This window comes from Podarcis gaigeae, assembly GCF_964106915.1.
Source record: "Podarcis gaigeae genome assembly, chromosome: Z".
In the NCBI taxonomy this organism is placed as follows: Eukaryota; Metazoa; Chordata; class Lepidosauria; order Squamata; family Lacertidae; genus Podarcis; species Podarcis gaigeae.
Genome location: NC_139691.1, coordinates 14687066 through 14708370, shown reverse-complemented (window position 1 = coordinate 14708370; position 21305 = coordinate 14687066). Strand labels below are relative to the sequence as shown.

General features: G+C 44.3%; 2 protein-coding genes across 2 annotated transcripts; one reads left to right on the top strand and one right to left on the bottom strand.

The window, feature by feature from the left end:
- Positions 1-208: 208 nt before the first annotated feature.
- On the bottom strand, positions 209-12162 carry SURF1 (SURF1 cytochrome c oxidase assembly factor). The gene is made up of 9 exons (XM_083721428.1): positions 12008-12162; positions 10846-10927; positions 9068-9195; positions 8168-8250; positions 7785-7976; positions 6639-6711; positions 6379-6541; positions 3862-3943; positions 209-756 (listed from the first exon to the last, which is right to left on the bottom strand). The coding sequence occupies exons 1-9, from the start codon at positions 12074-12076 to the stop codon at positions 690-692; spliced, it is 939 nt and encodes a 312-aa protein (XP_083577554.1). The 5' UTR covers positions 12077-12162; the 3' UTR covers positions 209-689.
- A 366-nt stretch (positions 12163-12528) lies between these two features.
- Positions 12529-19669, top strand: LOC310836341 (putative helicase senataxin). The gene is made up of 4 exons (XM_083721472.1): positions 12529-12618; positions 13525-13712; positions 16685-16772; positions 19461-19669. Exons 1-3 carry the CDS (start codon positions 12604-12606, stop codon positions 16725-16727), a joined length of 246 nt encoding a protein of 81 aa, XP_083577598.1. The 5' UTR covers positions 12529-12603; the 3' UTR covers positions 16728-16772; positions 19461-19669.
- The last annotated feature ends 1636 nt before the right edge of the window (positions 19670-21305 follow it).

Here is a 21305-nt window from a genome sequence, read left to right as displayed (position 1 = left end):
CCTTCATGGAGTTTTGGCCAATGTTAGCTACAAGTATATTGGGTTCTAGAACATTTCATAAGCTGCCTTGATAAGACAACAGAAATTGATCAGCTCACAGGGGAGACTGCAATTGAAATACCCTGCAACTAGGAACTTCAGAAGTTTACAATACTTCTTTTTGATAGGGACTTGATGTCATTATTGTTGCCAAGAAGAAACAAAGCTGTATATGCGACATGATTTATTTACTACTTCATTACATGGAACTTTGCATCATATTGTTATCAGCAACATGCTGATTATTTGCCCAAACACTAATACTCTTGAATCCTGATTTCCTTCATGTCATTTCTGATTAAATAGCATTAAGCAACCCAAGATAAGCACTACAATTTGAAAGGCTTTCACCCTCCCTGTTAAGGCCCCCATCATCCTAATTCCTCCCTTAACCATGCCTACCCAGAAATGAGTCCTACTGAATTCAGTGGGGCTTACTCCCAGGTCAGTCGGGCAAGACTGCAACTAATATATTGCAGCCGACTTTCAGCAGAACATAACGAGTCTTCCTTGCTTGGGTCTGCTTGCTCTGGTCACTGAAGTGCTGCAATCAAGTCAGAAGGCCTGTTCCTCTGTATAGTGAGCTCAGAGACGGGCTGCAGCTCCTGTGAGCATTTTGAGGCCAAGCTTGCACCAAGGAGTTGTAAGTCTTAGAGGTGAACCTTCTGAATGAATTTCTTGTACCACATGTAGGAGGTAGCTGCACATAAACCATACCTGCAAAGAAGGGAGAAAGCTAGTGTTAAGACAAGGTTAACCTGCAAAGGGCACACAATTTTAGGATCAGAAATGTATGCAAAGGGTTGCCATATAATGAGTACAGTGAGCTGGGGAAAGGGGCGTGCGGGGCCACGGCCACACAGTTTGGGCTGGCAGCAGCCAGGGAATTCAGAGTGCCTGTACGCCTCTCCTGGCTCAGGCAGGCAGCGGCCAGGGTGTGCAGAGCAGCCCGAGTCAGGCAAAATAAAACTGTCCCCCCAACCCAGACATTTCCTTTAAAATTCATAAGTACCCCTGAATGGGCCTGTTGGCCCCTAAAAGAACATGTCTGGGAACTCCCAGACATGCCAACCTTACCCAAGGGTCATCTAGTGTAACCCCTGCAATGCATCATTGCTTTTATTCGGCACATTGATTTGGCCATTTAATAAACAATCATTTCCCAAAAATTCAAGAGTGAGAACCAGAATCATGGAAACTGCAAAATATACATCCGTGCATTTTACTTATTTTGATGGTGGCCTTGATGAGAATCAGGTTTTTTGTTTTTTATTTAGATGTTCCGTCATACAATTTAATTAAAAAATATACATAATAATACATAACAGAAAAGAAACATTAAATCATTATACAATATATAAAATAAAATAAACCCACCACCCTGTTTAACTTCCCTCCACCGCTACTCATCTTTAGAATCAATTTTACCCTTATCATTGCATTCTGATTATTTTTATTTTCTCTAAATACATACAGTGGACGCTTGGTTTGCGAACGTGATCCGTGTGGAAAGCACGTTCGCAACCCGCAGCGCTGCGTCTGCGCACATGCAGGTTGCGTTTTGGTGTTTCTGTGCATGCACGAGCGCTGATACCTGGAGGGAACCTGTTCCGGTACTTCCAGGTTTTGGCACATCCATAACCTGAAAACCCGTAACCTGAAGTGTCTATAACCCGAGGTACCACTGTACATATGTCATTAATAATTTTTTGTTTTGATGCATTTACATTCTTAATCCAAGCATATTAGCATGTCTTTTTTAGAGCAATGTTTTGTCATATAACCATCAAAGCATTGCCATTCATTTTTTAGTTTTTTATTTGACTGCTGACATATGGATGCTGTTAATTTAGCCAATTTTAAATATTCATTTAATTTGAGAATCCATTCCTCCTTGGTAGGTAGTTTCTTTAGCTTTCCATTTAGATGCTATTACTATCCTGGCTGCAGTGGTCGTGCATAAGAAAATTCTTTTTTTCGATTTCGGTATTTTCTAAAAGGCCCAGTAGGTATGCCTCTGGGATTTTAAGCATTTTTTTCAACTCATGAATTTTTCCCAGAAGTACTTACCGTAATTGGGGTGCAACTCCACCACATATTGTGGTTTAAGGGCCCTGAGAATTGTTACCCACCACATATGCATTGTTGTACCAGCTTCCTTGTTGCATTTCCAACAGAGATTGGATTTCAGTTTATAGATTTTTGCTAATTTGACTGGTGTTAAATATCACCTGTAGAACATTTTGATGAAATTTTCTTTTATTGTACTACAGGCGGTAAACCTTGTATCTTCCTGCCAAAGTTTCTCCTATTGCTCTAAATATATTGTGTGGCCAAAGTCTCGCGCCCATTTAATCACTGTCTCTTTCACTTCTTCGTCAATCATGTCCAAATTTAGCAAAAGGTTATACTTTTTAGATAGTAATTTTTTTTTGTTTTTAAATAATGTTTTGTGCATTATTGAATTCTCTTTAGCAAAGCCTCTCTTCAAGTCCAAGCTAAATACACTTCCAAGTTGTATATATTGCCATCTGCTGGAGACATAAAGCCTTATTTCCTCATATGGTCTTATTCTAAGTTTACCTTGATCTTCCCTTATCAAATCTCTCTAAGTTGCCCATTCCTTATTCATGTTTAGTTTTTTCATGGCATGGGCTTCTAGAGGTGAGAGCCACCATGGTGTCATTGGCTCCAGTCTCGTTTTGTACTTACTCCAGACTTTAAATAATGCATTTCTAATTAGGTGGCTATTGAAGCCTTTATGGATTTTGATCTTATCATATGCGAGGTAGGCGTGTTAAAGCCCTCCAGGTCTTAATAAACCTGCATTTTCTAAAGTGATCCATTCTTTCAGGCATCTAAGGCATTCTGCTTCACTGTATAATTTTAAATTTGGCAACGCCAGACCTCCCCTCTCTTTTTTGTCAGGAGCTTAAATTTTATGCGAGCTTTCTTATTTTGCCATATGAATTTTGTCATATCTTTCCTCCACTCCTCGAAACATGTTTCTCTAGATATTATGGGAATTGTTTGAAAGAGATGGAGCATTTTGGGAAGGACATTCATTTTTATTATGGAAACTCTTCCTCCTATTGATAACTTTAGATTTTATAAAGGCAGGACTATGTTATCTTCCAATTTTTTATAGTGGATCGACGTTAGTCCATCTCGGCCAGGAGCTTTACCAATTTTCAAACTAGAAATTGCTTGGTGTAATTCCATTACCGTACTTGGGGCATTTAACTGTTCCACTTTCTCTTTGCTTATTTTAGGTATTTTCCTCTTTGAGAAGTAATCTGCAATTTCTTGTTCTGTTTCTAACCCTCTTTTATATAGTTTTGTGAAGTATTTTACAAAACATTTATTGATTTCATCTTCCGTTTCATAAACCTTCCCTTTGTGCTCTACTTTATTTATCTGACTTTCTTTTCATTTTTTCTTTATTTGCCATGCGAGTAGTCGTCCTGGTCTATTCCCTGCTTCAAAGAACCTTTGTTTCATCCATTTGATGTTGTTTTCAATCTCATTATTTAGCAATGCTGAAAGCTGTATTTGCAATAATTTTATATTTTTACTCAATGTTTTATCTTTAGGGGATTTTGCTAGCAATTTTTCTTGATTTTCTATATTCTGCTTTATTTTATTTAATATGGTATTTAATATTGTCACTAGCTAAACATAACAATATACAGATATATCACTACATCTGAAATAAGGATGGAGCTGTAAAGAAGCATTAGCTGGCTTCACAGCTTTTCCTGCATCATGATTTTCAAATATCGCCCAGCTCTAGATAAAAACTCCAACTGTTTTGTCACTTACCAGGTAATGATGTATTGCAGGTGCTCGTTGCGTAACGTCACCCTCGTCTGGCCTCCAATGGGCCCCCCTGGAACTGTGCTTTCTTTGGTTGCAAGAGAGAGACAGCAGTGAGTCAGAACCAAATGCAATATGACCCTTTAGAAAAGAAATTCAAACACCAGGGGCAGCTTACTTTTATGTAATAAGTGAAAACCTATGTAGTCTGCTCTCAACTCCCACTCCCATCTCACTCTCCTTGCCAATGATACAGCTCTCCCATGCTCAGATTTTCTGTGTAACTCCCTGTCCGACTTCACCCCCTGTATAGCATAGCAAACCAACCAAATGGCTGCTCTACCCAATCCACACCTGGCTCTGACATAAGGTAAAGGTAAAGGGACCCCTGACCATTAGGTCCAGTCATGGACGACTCATGGGTTGTGGCGCTCATCTAGCTTTATTGGCCAAGGGAGCCAGCGTACAGCTTCCGGGACATGTGGCCAGCATGACTAAGCCGCTTCTGGCAAACCAGAGCAGCGATCAGAAGGTTGGCGGTTTGAATCCCCATGACGGGGTGAGCTCCCGTTGCTCAGTCCCTGCTCCTGCCAACCTAGCAGTTCAAAAGCACATCAAAGTGCAAGTAGATAATTAGGTACTGCTCCGGCGGGAAGGTAAACGGCGTTTAGAGCACAGCGCCACCCGCGCTCTCACATAAGTGGCATTACACTATGTGGGACTCCATTCATCCGGATCCTGCCCCCTCCAGAGCAGGAGAAAACATGCTGCTTCCATCTTCCATGTGACACCCCATTAGATATTTGAAGGTGGCTACCCTATCTCCTCTCAGTCTTCTCTTCCAGGCTAAACATACCCAGCTCCCTCAACTGTTCCTCATAAGGCTAGGTTTCCAGATCCTTGATCATCTTGGCTGCCCTCCTTTCCACATGTTCCAGCTTGTTAATATCATTAAATTGTGGCACCCAGAACTGAACACAGTACTCCAGCTGTGGTCTGACAAAGGCAGAATAGAGCGGGACTATGACACCATATTTCTGTTGAGGCAGCCTAGAATAGCTTTAGCTTTAGCTTTTTTGCTGCTGCATCACACAGTTGACTCATGTTGAGGTTGTGGTCTAATAAGACCCCTAGATCCTTTTCACATATACTGCTGGCAAGCCAGGTGTCCCCCATCTTTTATTTGTGCAGTTGGTTTTTCCTGCCTAAGTGGAGAACCTCACATTTGTCCCCACTGAAATTAATTCTTGCGTTTATGTAGCTCTGCATGTGTGTAGCTCTACTCAATACTACTCTATAATTTAATGTAGATATGTCTTATATATTTTAAATGTGTAAACAAACTCCTACAGTTAAAAATATTCTTAATATTGAACCAAACCAATAAAAAAGATATGTCAAAATATGTGTTACTTACTAAATCTGTATAGTGTTCATCCTCCAAAAAAACTCAGAATAATGTGCATGGATTCCACCCCACTGCCTCTCATATTATTTTATTTATTTATTTATTATGTAATATATTTATATCCTGCCAAGTTGGAATTCAAGGCGGCTTACAACATTTGAAAACATCAGTCATATAATAAAGAATAATAAAAACAAACTGGTTAAAAACAATACTTAAAATACATCACAATATATCTAAAACCAGCAATTAAAATTTGAACTGACAGCAGCCCAGTCATCAGCATTGTCTGCACCTTAGTTTCCAAATGCATAAAGCCCTTTGCTGCAAAAGTAAATTGATGCCTCCTTGCCTGAATACAAGAAGGAGCCAAGTCACAAAGAAGAAACTTTGTTTGCTGATTAGAATCTCCTTCCCACGGCACTGCTGAGGAATGAAAATTCCAATAAGCAAACAAATTTTCTTTTTCTCCCGATAAGATCCATGGGGCTTTAAGGCACACACCATGCCTCTTGTTAGGCAGAGTAGAGACCCCAAAACCCTGCTTAGCTTGATACCGTTCTGGGTTTCTATTCTGCCTAGCAAGATGCACACAAGTGGATCTTATGGGGGGGGGAACAGATTGGGCAGGCAGGAAATGGTCATTTACTTTGCAGTAAACTTGGCTTTACCTTGCAATAAAGTGCTGCTTCCTGCCTGCTGGGTCTGCAAGCCCAGCTGGGCAGTGCATTCTCAATATATTACAGGGTGAAAAAATATGAAACCTTGATCGTGGTCTGGAGTTCATACGGGTAAGGAACAAAGTATCAATATATCACCCATCCCAATTTACCTTCACAGAGCTATGATTCAGAATTCCCTGGGAAGAGGGATTGACTATTAAACCACTAGTAACTGTAGCTCTTGGAGAGGAATTGGGTGTGTGTGTGTGGGCTCCTAACAACTCTCAGCACTGTTAACAAACCACAGTTCCCAGAATTCATTGAGGGAAGCCATGACCGTGTCAAGTGCTATGATACTGTTTTAAATGCAGATGGGGCCCAAAGTCAGGAGCCTGTGGCAGTCCACTCCTATTAAAAGCCAAGACTACACAGCCAGGTCCTTGGGGAACTCACTGAAGTCTGCATCAAGGAAGATGGGCTCAGCTCCTGTCACTCTTGCCATGGCATCCAGGTCCCGGTAATGCCAACAATTCCTTTCAATGTCGTTCTTTGGAACAAATGGCTTGCGGGTTTCCGACAGCCTCACCACCCCTGTGAGCTCAATTTCCTCTTGGATCTACAAGGAAGAGTCAAATAGCAGTTTCTGTCCTTTAAAAAAAGAACACAATGTCTTATGATATATAATGTGGTAGTTTCCATCCCTTGCTACCTACCTGTCCTCGCAACCTGGTCTCTGGCTTAAGTTTCTTTCTGGAGACAAACCCTCTGTTGACAAGGATTGTGATCCTGCAGGGTCAGGGGGAAAGGGAGAGAGAGAAGACAATAAACTGTAAGCATGGAAGTATCCCAGCCCCCTAAAGCACGACAATGTTTGGCATGTCAGATCTTGACTGAACTACAACTCCAGGTACCACTGGCTGTTGGGTATGTTGGCTGGAGCCAATGGCAGTTGTAGTTCAGCAACATCTGGAGGGTCCACTTCTGCTGTAATGCACCTAACATTGTAATTCTATACTCAGAAGCAAGCATCATTTATTCAATTTGGCTTACTCACAAGACCATTTATATAAAACTTATTTTTGCTAGCCAGCTGGGAAGAGTTAAGAACACAGCCATCAACATTGTGGCAATTTGATTGGACTCTGTTTGGATTCTATTATGAGTGCCCTACATAGTACTGTTAACATAACATAACAGTTCTCTTTAGTGTAACTTGGCTTTTGACTCCACAGCAGTGGTTTTTCTCTCTCCTCTCTGTGCTCAGAGTAGATCCACTCACTTAGCTAACCAGCCCATGCACCTTAGAGTAGGTTCTAGGGCAGAAGATATCTGTTGGCCTTGAAGATGCAGAATTCTCTCTTGTTGTTTTCTGCAACAGACTAACATGGTCAGGTGCCTGGAAAATTGACATTTTACGTTATGACGGTTCAGACATTGTTATCAACGTGAAAGAAACCTATGCTAGGCAAAATTCAGACATATTAGTGAAATTACATACATTTGATAATAGGAGATATGCCTATCTCCTATAATTAAATTCATGTAATTTCACTTATACTTTTGGAAAAGTTAAAAAACAAGAATGAATCATCACAGGTTTAAGTACATTCTGAAACAAGCTCTGACTCCTTTTACAGAATCCAGAGAATGACTTAAATAAAAACAGTGCAGAACATTTCAGGTCCTCATGGTTTTGAGGCAGAATCTGAATATATATAGACTGTATTTACTGAAGGGCCATGATCCTCTCTAATGTCACGATCCTATGCATGTCTGTTCAACAGATTTCAACAGAGATTGTTTGCCAGTAAATGAGTACAGGGCAGCGGCCAAAATTGTCTGTCAGTTAATATACTTACCCAAGGTCTATGCAGTAAAAGGGTGTGATGACATTGGCACCACTCTCAGGATTGGACATCAGCTGGCCAGCATCCCTGGCTTCTTTCTCTGAATCAACCAATGAACGTGGAAGGATGTACAGCTCCTTGTCATGAATGAAATACCCTCGGACCTTGACAGGTCTGTATTCCAACTCCTTTATCTCTGAGAAGCTGTCAAAGGACAGAAAGCAGCAGGTTTGAAAGAGAGGCTGAGCTGCAGCCCAAGGCAAGGAACAGCTTCACCTACTTAAATTCTGCAGAATATAAAAAGGGCTACTTTGTTTAAAGTGGCACAGGCACTTTGAAAAGCAGCACACACCCTCCACACGTTTAACTGATTCCAAGCCAGTTCACATACTTACTCTGCTGGGAGTGGGATCGGTTCTGCTGCCACCTTGGCTTCCAGATCAGAGATCAACTTCAACTTCCATTTCCGCCGTTGAATCTGACATGGGCATAAGGGCTCTTAGGGGCCTTGAGGGCAACACCAGACGTACATTTGCCCTCCCCAGCACAAAATTTCCCTCCCACCAAGACAGGATAGCTGATCTACTAGAGAAGTATTTGCATTACGAAAAACCGAAGTTTTTGTTTCCACCTTTAAAGCAAAACAAAATGCACATTTGAAGGAAAATGTGGGTTCTTCCTCTCAAATTCCCTAACTGCTTATTTGTTGTTGTTGTTGTTTAGTTGTTTAGTACTCTTTGTGACCCCATGGACCAGAGCACGCCAGGCACTCCAAATGCTTATTAGTTCTATTCAAATAAAAACTACTACATGTCATCAGCCAATAGAAAAGACTATAGACTGAATTCCATTAAGTTAAACTGGGCAAACACAATGAAATTAATGTATCTATGATAGAAATGCCTGTTAATATCAATCTTTGATAATGACTAGTTACAGATAGGTAGCCGTGTTGGTCTGCCATAGTCAAAACAAAAAAAAATTCCTTCCAGTAGCACCTTAAAGACCAACTAAGTCAGTTCTTGGTATGAGCTTTCGTGTGTATGCACACTTTCAGTGTATCTGAAGAAGTGTGCATGCACACGAAAGCTCATACCAAGAACTGACTTAGTTGGTCTTTAAGGTGCTACTGGAAGGATTTTTGTTTGTTTGTTTTGATAATGACTAATTTTGGAAACAACTCACAGTAGAGGTTCTTGCACTGGCTATGAGCTGTAACTGAAGACATCTCTGAACACTGGCCATGAATCAAGAGGACTCACAAAGCAACCCTCAGATTCAGCATTTGCATTTACCTGCCACGTTCCAAGGCAAAATGTCGCTATGGGGATTAGGAGGAGGCCCCACCTGAGCACAACATCCTCTCCAGATTTGGCAGAAGCAGCTGTAGAAATCCTGGACAAGGCAGGCCTCTGGGGAATCTCTGAGGAAAACGACAGGGGGGGGGGAGTGTTTGTGTCATCTGTGGAAGATTCTGTAGAAGTTCTGTGCAGTATCTGGCTCATCACTACCATCAGATTCATTAATATCCAGCAATAACCTACATTTGTATTAATGATTCGGAACATAGGTGTCTGCCTTATACTGAGTCAGGCCTTGGTCCATTTAGCTCAGTACTGTCTACCCTGGCAGGCAGCAGCTCACCAGGGTTTCAGGCAATGGGTCTCTCTCAGCCCTACCTGGAGGTGCTGGGGCTTTTAGCACGCAAGGCAGATGCTATGCAGCTGATCCACAGAACTTGCTATGGTTCTGACAAAACAAACATGAGGAAAGTGCAGTTATGCCCTCGCTGCCTCATTTCAGTAATCAGCAGGATATTTTCCTCAATTACCTAGAGCCTGAGAAGACATCTGGAATATAAAAACCCCCACTTTGTTGGCCCAAGGAAGGAAGCGAGAATGTACCTAGATGCTCTCTTACCTACCTGGGTTTTAAAAATGGTAAATGGCAGTAACCACCAATCTCCAACACTTCCAACCTTTACAGCCAGTAGCCAGACCCATTAGGGCAAATGGGTCATTGCCCAACCAGCCTCAGATGCGTCTAATGGCTCAGGATTGCAATACCTCAAGGACCGCCTCTCCCCATATGAACTGACCAGGACCCTGCAATCATCATCTGAGGTCATTCTTTGTGTGCCCCTGGAGATGTCAACACAAGAACAGGCATTTTCTGCGGTGGCTCCCCATTTGTGGAATGCTCTCCCCAGGGAGGCATGCCTGGCACCTTCATTACATATTGGAGTGGATTATCAGAATAATGTTTATATACAGCGGACAGAATGGAAAGTTCCTTTATTTCCTTTTTTCTCTCCCTCTTTTTCTTTCTCTCTTCCTTTTTCTTTATCTCTCTCTTTCTCTTGCCGTCTCTCTATCTTTTCTCTATTCCTCTTTTCTTTTTCTTTTTGGTCTGCATTTTTATTTAGGCTAACATTTTAGTTTTGATAAAAATATAATAGATAATATTCTTTGTATCCCTTTTTCCAAACTTTAATAAAAATGATTTTTTTAAAAAAAATACTTATCTTTAGGTGCCAGGCAAAAACATTTCTCTATAACCAGGCCTTCGTCTGATTAACATTCTATGGCCTTTTAAATGTGTGTGGGGAGGGGGGTTATTGAGGTTTCTTTGGCCTTGTTATGTTTTTTGTTCTCATTTGTATTTTTATGTTGTCAACTGCCCGGTAATATTTGCCTGAAGGAAGGCATACAAAATAAATAAATAAATAACCACCTGGTGACGGCAAAGATGACTTGATAATAACAACTAAAATGAACATGTCAACTCAAAAGTCACAATAATAAATGAATAAACAGATATAATTAAAATATCTACTCAGAAGCCAGTCCCACTGAATTCCAGAAAACTTACTCCCAGGTAACTACATACAGGAGTGCAACCTGAATATAGAATACAGTTAGCAAACATGACCAGCTAAAGTAGAAGCTGATCTTCTTTGGCCCATCTGGATAGCCTCCTCTGTGCAAATAAAATTAAGAAAACAGAAACCAGGCTTCAGCACATAAGCTTCTCCCAAGTCAACATATTATAAAGTATTAAGGGTTTTATTCACCTTTATGTGGTCGTAGCAGGCCAGAAGGTGCTTTAAAATGGGTGCATCCAAAGAACGTCCTTCCACCCACATAGTAAGGGAGCTGAAAGCAAAACAAAAGGTGCTGATTGAATTTCCCCCTTACATTATAGAAACTTATAAGAAGCTGAATTTCAGATGTCATTTCTGGAAAAGAGGAAATTGCAAAAGATGGACAATGATACCAATGTTAAAAACCAGGCAAGAAACAGAGAGAAAAGGGAAGAAAAAGAGGTAACTGTCTCTCTCATCCTCATCCATAGAAAGGTGGATGGCCTACCTCACCTGGCTGTTGTGTAGGAAAATACACCCTAGTGCCTCAAAAGCACTTTGTATGTTAAAAGAACTTCACAGCATTATTGCTAATTAGACTTGTCCGGCGCTACTCAAAGCAACTTAGGTAAAGGTAAAGGTACCCCTGCCCGTACGGGCCAGTCTTGACAGACTCTGGGGTTGTGCGCCCATCTCACTCAAGAGGCCAGGGGCCAGCGCTGTCCGGAGACACTTCCGGGTCACGTGGCCAGCGTGACATCGCTGCTCTGGCGAGCCAGCGCACCACACGGAACGCCGTTTACCTTCCCGCTGGTAAGCGGTCCCTATTTATCTACTTGCACCCGGAGGTGCTTTCGAACTTACAACACATCTAAAGTGTAAGAAATGGAATGAAATAATCCTCATAAAAGCCACAGGAAGAGTGGATACCAGACCAATGACAACTTGGCAATATCACGCAAAACCCTTAGGAGAGGCTTTTGTCAAGGAATGGACACATTAGTCTACCCAAATTAATAAACGAAGTTGACCTGTATCATCTTTGTGGTTTTTAAAAGCAACCTTAGCAGGAGATGCTTCCACCCGCATGGCTGGGGACGAAGAACCGTGCCCGACCTGTTGAATTGCCACCTGTCAGGTGCTGTGAGAGGCGCCGAAGGTAAACGGCAGCGCAGCCTTATAAGCTGTCTTTGGAAAAGATTGTCCCGACAGGCATTTTAACTGATTTCTGGTTTTTATGAATTTTAACTCATTTTCTATTTGCGGTTGCATCGAGTTTTTTTTATATAGACAGCCGTGATTATTTAGCAGCATGAAAACGGCCAGAATAATAAAAATTGAAATCGAAATAATAAAATAAAACGGCTCCCACCTGGCCCGCCTTCGCCCGCAAAGGCCCCCTCAGCGCAAAGTCGCCTAGCAACCGCAAAAACACAGACATTTCCCACCCCCCACTCCTTTCACAGGTCTTTCCTCTTCTGGGTCACGCGACTTCCGCTCTCCCAAGGCTCCTTAGAGGCGAGTCTTACGAGGCGCTTCCGCCATAGAGCACACAGGGAGCTCCTTCGCAGCCTAACACACACTCACTCTCTCTCTCTCTCTCTCTCTCTCTCTCTCTCTCTCTCTCTCTCTCTCTCTCTCTCACACACACACACACACACACACACACACACACACACACACACACACACACACACAGCCTTACATCATCATTATCGTCATCGTTATTTAAAAAAGAGACCTCCTCACGGACATAGAAATGTCTCAGGAGGGAAGGACGCCGCATAAGTAACACTCTCTTTTTACCCCGCATATGGCGGCAATGAAGGCAGGAAACCCGAAGTTTTAATAGTTGTCAGGCCTGCGTTTTCCCCGCGGGAGCTGAGTGCTCAGTGTGTCCTGCCCCCTGGGGATAACGTGGAGCGGGCACGTGCACTCTTCCTGTGTTATGAGAACACGTGTATATGGATGACAGTTGTGCAGGTTATCATTTGAAAACTCAATGGAAGGATTCCAACTGTCAATAAAGTAATCTACTGCTCTTGTGCTGCTCAGTGCTTGTACTCTCTTGTCAATTTTTTTCAGTAAGGCAATTGTCCATACACTCGTTTCCAGCGAGAAACATATAAATGTTCCAGTCTCTTCCAATTGTGTGTCACCGATAGGCGTGCTGCCACAATAAGTGATCAGTTATCTGTAGTAAAGGTTAAGTTGTTTTTCCCTGAAAGTGGTTAACAGTCCTAAACTTGGTGTGCACTGTACTTCTGTGGTGTGTCTTATTTATATGAACACCTTTTGCCAAAAAGGCTGTACGTATTCTCTTGTCCACCCCATGTGGAAAATTGTACCAATTGTATCACAACCTTGCCAATCCCAAGGTGAGATTGATTTATTAATACAGGTGCATTTCAGTGGGGTCAGATGCCATATATGTAATAGCTTAACTGTATTCTCTCATATGAGTTGAGGGTGATTCACCTTTTTTTCTTCTTTTTTCTTTTTTCCCTTCAGGTTATTCCAATCCATCTCTTCAATTTCAATGCCTAAATCAGATACCTACAACTGTTTTACAGGATCATACTGCTCAATGTTAATTTGTTGAGCATTTTGTAGGGTATAGATAAAAAAAGGTTTGTTTTATTGGGTTCAGAATTAATTTTCAAATGGTGTCAAGTATCTGGTGGCATATGTTGAGAGGTTAAGTCTGACCATTGTATTCTATACCCTTTATTTTGTGGCTACTTGCAGTAGTTTTTGTTAACTGTATACCCTGAGCAGGGAGCAATTTCACATGGCAACCTGTTGTTCTTTAGTTGCTGTCTGCACCTGACCCACACACTGAAAATCTCATTCCTCCTCCTCTCTCTTGCTTCTTTCCCACATTGGCAGACAGCTGAGGAATACGGCTACGGGCAGTCTCTGATGGAGCGGCTGTGCAGACAGCTGGATGCGCAGCTCCAGAATAAAGTCATTGACAGGCTTCCAGTCCTGCGCTTGACCACTCAGTACAGGATGCACCCTGAGATCTGCCTCTTCCCTTCTAACTACGTCTACAACCGTGCCTTGAAAACTGACATGTGCGTAGTCATCTTTTTGTTATTGATTATCTCACCTCAAGTCAACAGACATTGAAGGAGAAGAAGTAGACGAATGAATGTGGATGAATGAACCTGAATGTGGACAAAGGTTCTACTTTATCCTGGATTTTTCAGAACCCCCAAGTCCGGTGGTGGGTCGGCTATGCTCTCCAGATGTTGCTGGAGTCCAGCAGCCCCAGCCAGGAGGTCCAGTGGTCAGGGATGGGGGGACTTGTAGTCTGGCAACACCTGGACATCATATCCGGGGTGTGTGCGTGTGTGTTTTAGAGGGGGGAGGGAATACACTTGCTCAGGCACTATAGGTGAGTACTCAGGTGAGTGAAAATTCTGCACATGATCATAGGCATCCATCCTGACTCCTTCTGGCAACCTGATTTGATACTTAAAAAATAATAATCTTTCTTTCTAACCATTTCTGAAATGATACTGTTGAATTATGTGCTCTTTGATACTTGACTGGATTTGTATAGTGGCAAGTAGCTATATTTATGCAAAGCTGCTGCTGAGCTCTTTTTTTAAAAAGTGAAATTCTTAGATCAGAGCTGGGAAACATGTGTCCCTCTCGATGCTGCTGGACTCCCAACAGCCCCAGTCAGGATGGCCTGTTGTGGGGGTGGGTAGATACTGTCTAGCACCACCTGGAGGGCCAGGGTTTCCCCATCCCTGTGCTGTACAAAAGTGCAATAGGTAGCCTGGTCTGTCCATAATCTCCCTGCTGGATGAAGCCAAGGGTCCAGTTTATTTATTCATCGTGTTTATATCCCACCTTTTCCTCCAAGGAGCTCAAGGTGCCGTACATGGTTGTCCCTCTCCTCATTTAATTCCCACAACCACCCTGTGAGGTAGGCTGGGCTGAGAGGCAGTGACTGGCACACGGCCGCCCACTTTGATGGGCTGAGCAGGGATTTGAAGCCTGGTCTCCCAGCTCCTAGTCCAGCACTCCAGCCACTACACCTCACTGCCTCCAGATGCTTCTAGGAAACCTACAAGCTGGGCACCTTGTCTTCAGAGGTGGACTGCCTCTGCATGTGGAGTCTGCAGCCGCAGACAAGCTTCTCCTCCAACCACCATCTTCCCTGCTCTCTGGAACACCTGACCAGTGACCTTCACTCCTTCATCTCTACCACCCTCAGTGGCCGGAAGGCCTCCTGTTCCTTTGAACAACTCCCCTGATACTTCCTTGCTGACCCTTTGTGTCTGGAACTCCCACTCCAAGAACACTTGCAGTGCGCCATGACCCTCCCTATCTTCCTTCAAAAGTGATGTCGCTGGTGAGGCCTTTCATTTGAGGCCTTCCCTGCTGCTGAAGAACACTTGGGCAGCCATCCCTTGCCGGACTTGCCTGCACCTACTTATTTCATAAAATAAAAACTTCTCTCCCTGTGTTGTTTCCATGTTGTTAAAATGTACATTGTAGGCTCCCTGGGGCAGGGACCTCTCTTCTTGGATGATGATGATAGTAAGGTGTATGCAGATTGATAGCTCAGTACAAAAATACCTCCCCAATCATTTCTTTATGCAACAGCAGTGTGTGAAATACAGGATATATTCCCACTCAGTGACTCTGGTAACCTCTCCAGTCTACATCTGCTGTTGCCTTGTGATGTGTCAACTGGGGTGCCTCTGCTGGCAATTCTAGGGCTTGGGTGCAATCCTTGGGGTGGTCAAGTGTGTGGGCCATTGTCTACAAGTCACAGTTGTCTGTTAGAGCCTCTGTTGGTCACTGGCCGCATTCTTGCAGCCACCTGCGATGCCCATAAGGGAATTCAGGAGAGGAGAGGTTTGTGGTCCCACAAAAGTCTTTGCAGGGGTGAGGGCAGGCCTAGGCCATGTGAGCTTCGTCACTGCAGCTCTCTTACTCCAATGAACTTCCCATTCCTGACGCTGGCAAAATGGCTTCTCTGAGGGAGCTTCCGCTGTGTCTCACTGGGGGAGAGGAGAAATGGAGCCCCAAACCCCTCTCCTCCCTGGCAGGCAATGGGTTTGGTGCTCTCAGATGTGACCTGGCAGAATTGTTGGCCCCACGGACGGCTGATGGGGTGAAATCAGGCAAACAGGGCTGCATTTCTTTTGGTTTTCCTTTATAGGTTTGGGTTTTTCCTGTTTTTTTGAGAAGGAGAAAAAGGTCACAGCTGCGCTAATGGTGCCTTTCTGTTTTGCAAGTCACCTTTGGAATGAATAAAATATTCAGGCACAGTTTTGAAATATTAACGAGAGAGTTTTCACATGAATCACAACAAATAATATTAATCCGCCAATGGTTTGTGCTGCAGGGATGTGTGTGTGTGGCTAAGGGCTAAAGCTGGTTCCCACCACCAGCCCACTTCCTTTCCACCTGGGGGGGTGGAAGGGCACTGTGTGCTTGAAAGCCACATGGTGGTGGGGGTGTGTAGCTGAAATTGCAAAAGCAGATCATGGACTGACGTCTAAGATTTATGCCCCAAACTTCTCACTTTGCTCTCAAATGATGTCCAATAAAGGAGGCACCCAAGGAACAATTGAATTAAATGATAATTAAAGCTATCGATAAGCAACCATTTTGAGTGTTTTAAATTATAATCTTAAAAGGTATTTCATAAAGAGCCTATGTGGGAGCCAGAGAGAAGCTAAAATATTGCAAAGCAAGGGGGAAAAACCATGTATAAATGAGCATCACTAATAAATATTCACCACTAATGAAATTGATGAAAATCAGGGCCTCCAATAAAAAATGTAAAGCAGAAACATGGCAGCAGGGGGTTGTCTCTACTCAGAGGAGGCCCACTGAAATTATACATAGACATGGAAACCTTGGTAGGAATGCCTGCAACCTTTTAGTAGTGCACTTACAAATGCATTTCTAATGCTCTTGAAACTTTGACAGGGATTTAGTGAACCCCACGGTGGTCAGCTAGGAGGACACGGGGGGGGCACTGCCCAGCTTCACCTGTGGCTTGTTTTGCCCTCTCCAGGTTCCTGAAGAGTCTGCAGCGTCTGAATGTCACCCTCACCTGAGCCAAGTACAGCCTCTTCATCCTGGGACACCTGAAGACGCTCATGGTACGTGGAAGAAGGCATGAAGCCTCTCTCTGGATATATACGTCAGCCCTCCTTGTAGAGAAAAGCGGGACTTGGAGGGCCAGTGGTGGTGCCCTGGCAGTGTGGGGGGCTTGGCCCAAGGCCCGCCCCCTCTCCTCCAAGGGTCCCTGGGTCCCCCCCCTCCCATCGCCTCCCAAAGTCATAAATCAAGCCCACTTCATAGGGTTCTTTGGAGGAGCAGGGTGCCAACAGGCCCTGTACGCTGTGTCTATAGGTGGTGCCTGCCCTTGAAAAGGGGGCACAGATTTGCTGCTCTGGCTGTGGCAGGTGAGAACTGCAGTTCAAAACTTCGGGAGGGATCCAGTCTGGCCAGAGGTGTTGTAGACAATTCAATCTTTTCAATCTGCGGGGTTGGGGAAAATGTTGGGCCACATTTATTCATTCATTTATTGAATTTAGGTCCAGCCCTCAAGAGCCCAGGGCGGTAAGCATATCAGACACTAAACAATGGTTTAAAGAGCCTTCTAAGAAGAGCTACAGCTCTAAACCTCTTTGGAAAAGGCATTCTCTCATCCAGTATCCAGTGTCCTTCAGCCACCGAAGGCACCTGTGTAAACAAACAGGTTTTCAAACTCCTCCTGAAAGGCAACAATGAGGGAGACAGGCGCAGCTCCCCAGGGAGGGGGCCACCACAAAGAGGGAGCTACCACTGAGAAGGCCCTGTTGGGGGGGTCAGTGCCATCTCAATTTTGTCCCTGCTTGTGGGTGCCCAGAGGAACCTGAAACTTGGTAACTCACGTTACTCTAGCTCTTTCACCAGTTGTTCTTAGACTGGCAGTATGGTATTCCAGAGCTAAGGAAGCTGTGGGCTGCTGGACTACAACTCCCATCACTCCTGACCATTGAACACTGTGGTTTTTCATGCAAGGCCAAGCATGGCATTTCTGGGAGGTGTTTGTGAGATGCTGTAAGGGCCGGGGATCCTGCAGCCCTGCAGATGTGCGATGCCCAGCAGCCCCACCGGCCTGGCCATTGATGAGGGGCGGTGAGAGATGGAGTTCAGCAACTTCTGTGGGCCACTAAAGTTCCCACTCCTTCCTCTGTGCTAGAGTGCCAGCTGTGTGCAGGGGAGCATTGGTTCCAAGCAAAGAAAGGGATGCCGTCCTCTGCCATGCTGGTTGCCTCTGTCCCATCAGACTCCTGTCCTGCCAGTTTTCTCCCAGGGAGGTGCCCAGTCGGGGGATAAAGCAGCTGGCATGGGGGACTCCCCTCTTTCCATCCTGGCACTTTTCTGCATGAGGTCACAATTACTCCCATATTGGGCGCAAAGTCTTCATACTGTATGGTCCTTTTCCCCAGCCTTGTACCATAACGACTTTGCCACTAGAGGGCCTCCAATCCAGGTTTGTCCATTGGAAAGCCTGGCAATGATGGTTTGCTCCTGTAAAGTTCAGAGTTGTGAACGGATTCCTGTTAAACACTCGTTTCCCTGCTGCTGCTGCTTGTTTTGTAACTGCAGTGAGGAGGGAAGGATCCTTATAGCCCGAGTACGGGCATCTTGGAGGGATCCTCTGTTGTGTGTTCACAAACCACTGTTTACCAGTGGGTGCAATCCAGAGGAAGTTTGTCCTCATTTCTCCTGACACCTATTATTAGTGGTCTCTAGTGTTTTAGATTAGGGATGCGGGTGGCACTGTGGGTTAAACCACAGACCCTAGGACTTGCCGATCAGAAGGTTGGCGGTTCGAATCCCCGCAACGGGGTGAGCTCCCATTGCTCTGTCCCAGCTCCTGCCAACCTAGCAATTCGAAAGCACGTCAAAGTGCAAGTAGATAAATAGGTACTGCTCCGGCGGGAAGGTAAACAGCGTTTCTGTGCGCTGCTCTGGTTCGCCAGAAGCGGCTTAGTCATGCTGGCCACATGACCCGGAAGCTGTATGCCGGCTCCCTCGGCCAATAAGCTGAGATGAGCACTGCAACCCCAGAGTTGGTCATGACTGGACCTAATCGTCAGGGGTCCCTTTACCTTTACCTTTAGTGTTTTAGATTAATTCAGCCAGCCTTAGAGGAAGGGTGAAGAACACTTTTCAGGGCTGTTGAGAGGTGCACTCCAAAAGCAAGGGAAGCCCAAGACCCACAGACTCCCACTTTCCTGCAGCGCAGCAGAGAATAAATAAATTGCCACCAACCCTTCCTAGTCTCCTGTCCTAATAATTCATTGGTTGTTGTTGTTTAATCCCTTTGTAGTAGGTGGCGCTGTGGGTTAAAGCCTCAGCGCCTAGGATTTGCCGATTGAAAGGTCGGCGGTTCGAATCCCTGCGGCGGGGTGCGCTCCCGCTGCTCAGTCCCAGCGCCTGCCAACCTAGCAGTTCGAAAGCACCTCCGGTTGCAAGTAGATAAATAGGGACCGCTTACCAGCGGGAAGGTAAACGGCGTTTCCGTGTGCGGCTCTGGCTCGCCAGAGCAGCGATGTCACACTGGCCACGTGACCCGGAAGTGTCTCCGGACAGCGCTGGCCCCTGGCCTCTTGAGTGAGATGGGCGCACAACCCCAGAGTCTGTCAAGACTGGCCCCTACGGGCAGGGGTACCTTTACCTTTACCTTTAGTAAAATTAAAATTGGAATGCATTGATTCAGGATGCTCAGAAAAGAGGTTCCTTTATCAAGACCTCAAATGCCATGTCAACAGTATTCCTTGCTTTGCATGTAGTGCTAAGGAGATGCTGAAGTCTCTGCCAGTACAGCAGAGACTGGAGAAAGCCATGTGAAGACCGGTGAGTGTGGAGGCTGAGTCACATGAAGCTCCTGGGCAACATTCTCTCAAGTGATGGAGGACAAAACAGTAACAAAAGCACGGTAACAATTTTTTTTTGGGGGGGAATAGAACCCCCAAGCCACGAAATAAACGTTTTCACAGTATGTTTTGCTCTTTCTGAATGTTTTTCTTATAACAGTGTGTTTGCTGGCAGGGTGGGGTTAAGCTCTGAGATGATTCTTAATAGACAGCAGTTTGCTTCAGCAGCTATTTCCCTCATACACTCTTGTGCCCACCTTGTGTAGCAGCCTCTGTGGGATGATGGATGTGGCGTCACTGACTCCTGCACAGCATTCTTGCATTTGAGGCCACTTCCAAGTAATCTTGCCCCTTTCCTCTTTAACAATGCACGCAATTCAGAGTGGGCTCTCAATCCTAGGCTGAGATTTTATTCATCTGTAGGGTAGTTGAATATGATTATAGCTACTTAAATTACACCAGCCAATACTCACTTTTATTTATCGTTGGACGATTTAGAGCTACAGTTCTTGAAATTTGCTCGCAGACCATAATCTTGATTATTTATTTTTAAAGGGTCCCCATTTTCTCCTGTGCGCCTTGAGTTTCTCTCAACTTTCCACCATCTCATTAAAATGTATTTTGGTCCAAGGTAAGCTGCCTATACTTTATTTACACATATATGTAGATATGCGTGGTTTCTCTTAGCTCTGAATACTCAATTCTTAACTAGCAGCTAAATATGGGGCCTGATTCTATTGAAAAAGATCAACTGGTTGTATCCATGTAAGTTATACTTGAGTAAACCTATTGAAAATAATGGATCTAATAATGGTCATAGTTTTCAATGGGTCTACTCTGAGTAGGGCTAGGATTGGAGACATCTCATTATGTCTGTGATGTGGTGAAGGCTTCTCCTGTGGTATTTTGATCTGTGATGACCTATTCACACACATGACTTCTGGATGATATGGAAGTCCAAGAGATGGGTGTTTTTGTGTAAACCAGCCCTCAGCTATCTTGTTCCATGGCAGCTGAATGGTTTTCAGAAGGACTCCTCTTGGAATAAGTTGTCTGGGGAATTTGACTTAAAACTCATCTCAAGCTAGGAAGGGGATGGGGGGAGAGGAAAAAATGAATCCTGGAATTTTATACAAAATGAGTTGGGCAGCAGCTTTCTCCCAGAGTCTGAGGAATTGCTTGGTGCTTGAGTGTGTCCCCCCATTCCTGCAACTATTGCAAAGATATTTTGAGAATGGTCCTTGCAGATCTTGAAGCAGATGTTCTGCACAACCTTCTTCCTTCCATACCCCTTTGTTACTGCTAATGCAAACGTTGGTGTGTGAGAGAGAAAGTGTGTGATGCGAGCCTTCAGTTTGCTAAGTTCAGGTGTACCTTCCAGCTGCCCATGGCATGAATTGTCCTTTCCTGTGAGCTTTGGCTCTTGTACTCTGAAGGCCTTGGGCAAGGAGTCGTCAAAGTGCATTTTCATGCTAATGTTTAAAACGTGATTTGACAAAGCCTCAGCAGCTGCTTGGAAAGGCACCTTTTTCTTACTTGCCTTTTAAGGCTGCTTTCAGGCGGTTGTGGCCTCAAACCACAGTTCCTAGCCCTGTCTGAACCAGAGGTTATTGCGCATAGGTCTAGCATAGCATTGACCCACTTTGCACATAATGCTAAGCTTCACCATGGACTCCCAGAGAGGAGATTGCAGCCACTTTGCTTGTTATGTGCTGCTGCTGCAAGCTAAGCCATGGTTCCCCACCTCCAGACAAGCCATGA

Coding starts and splice junctions, on each gene's coding strand:
- SURF1 (XM_083721428.1), bottom strand. CDS start 12,076: ATGTCTGTGTTTTTGCGGTTGCTAGGCGACTTTGCGCTGAGGGGGCCT. Junction 3,944..6,378: donor CTTCCTTGATGCAGACTTCA/GTGAGTTCCCCA, acceptor TTGCAACCAAAG/AAAGCACAGTTCCAGGGGGG. Junction 757..3,861: donor CTGCAATACATCATTACCTG/GTAAGTGACAAA, acceptor CCTTCTTTGCAG/GTATGGTTTATGTGCAGCTA.
- LOC310836341 (XM_083721472.1), top strand. Junction 13,713..16,684: donor CGTGCCTTGAAAACTGACAT/GTGCGTAGTCAT, acceptor TGCCCTCTCCAG/GTTCCTGAAGAGTCTGCAGC.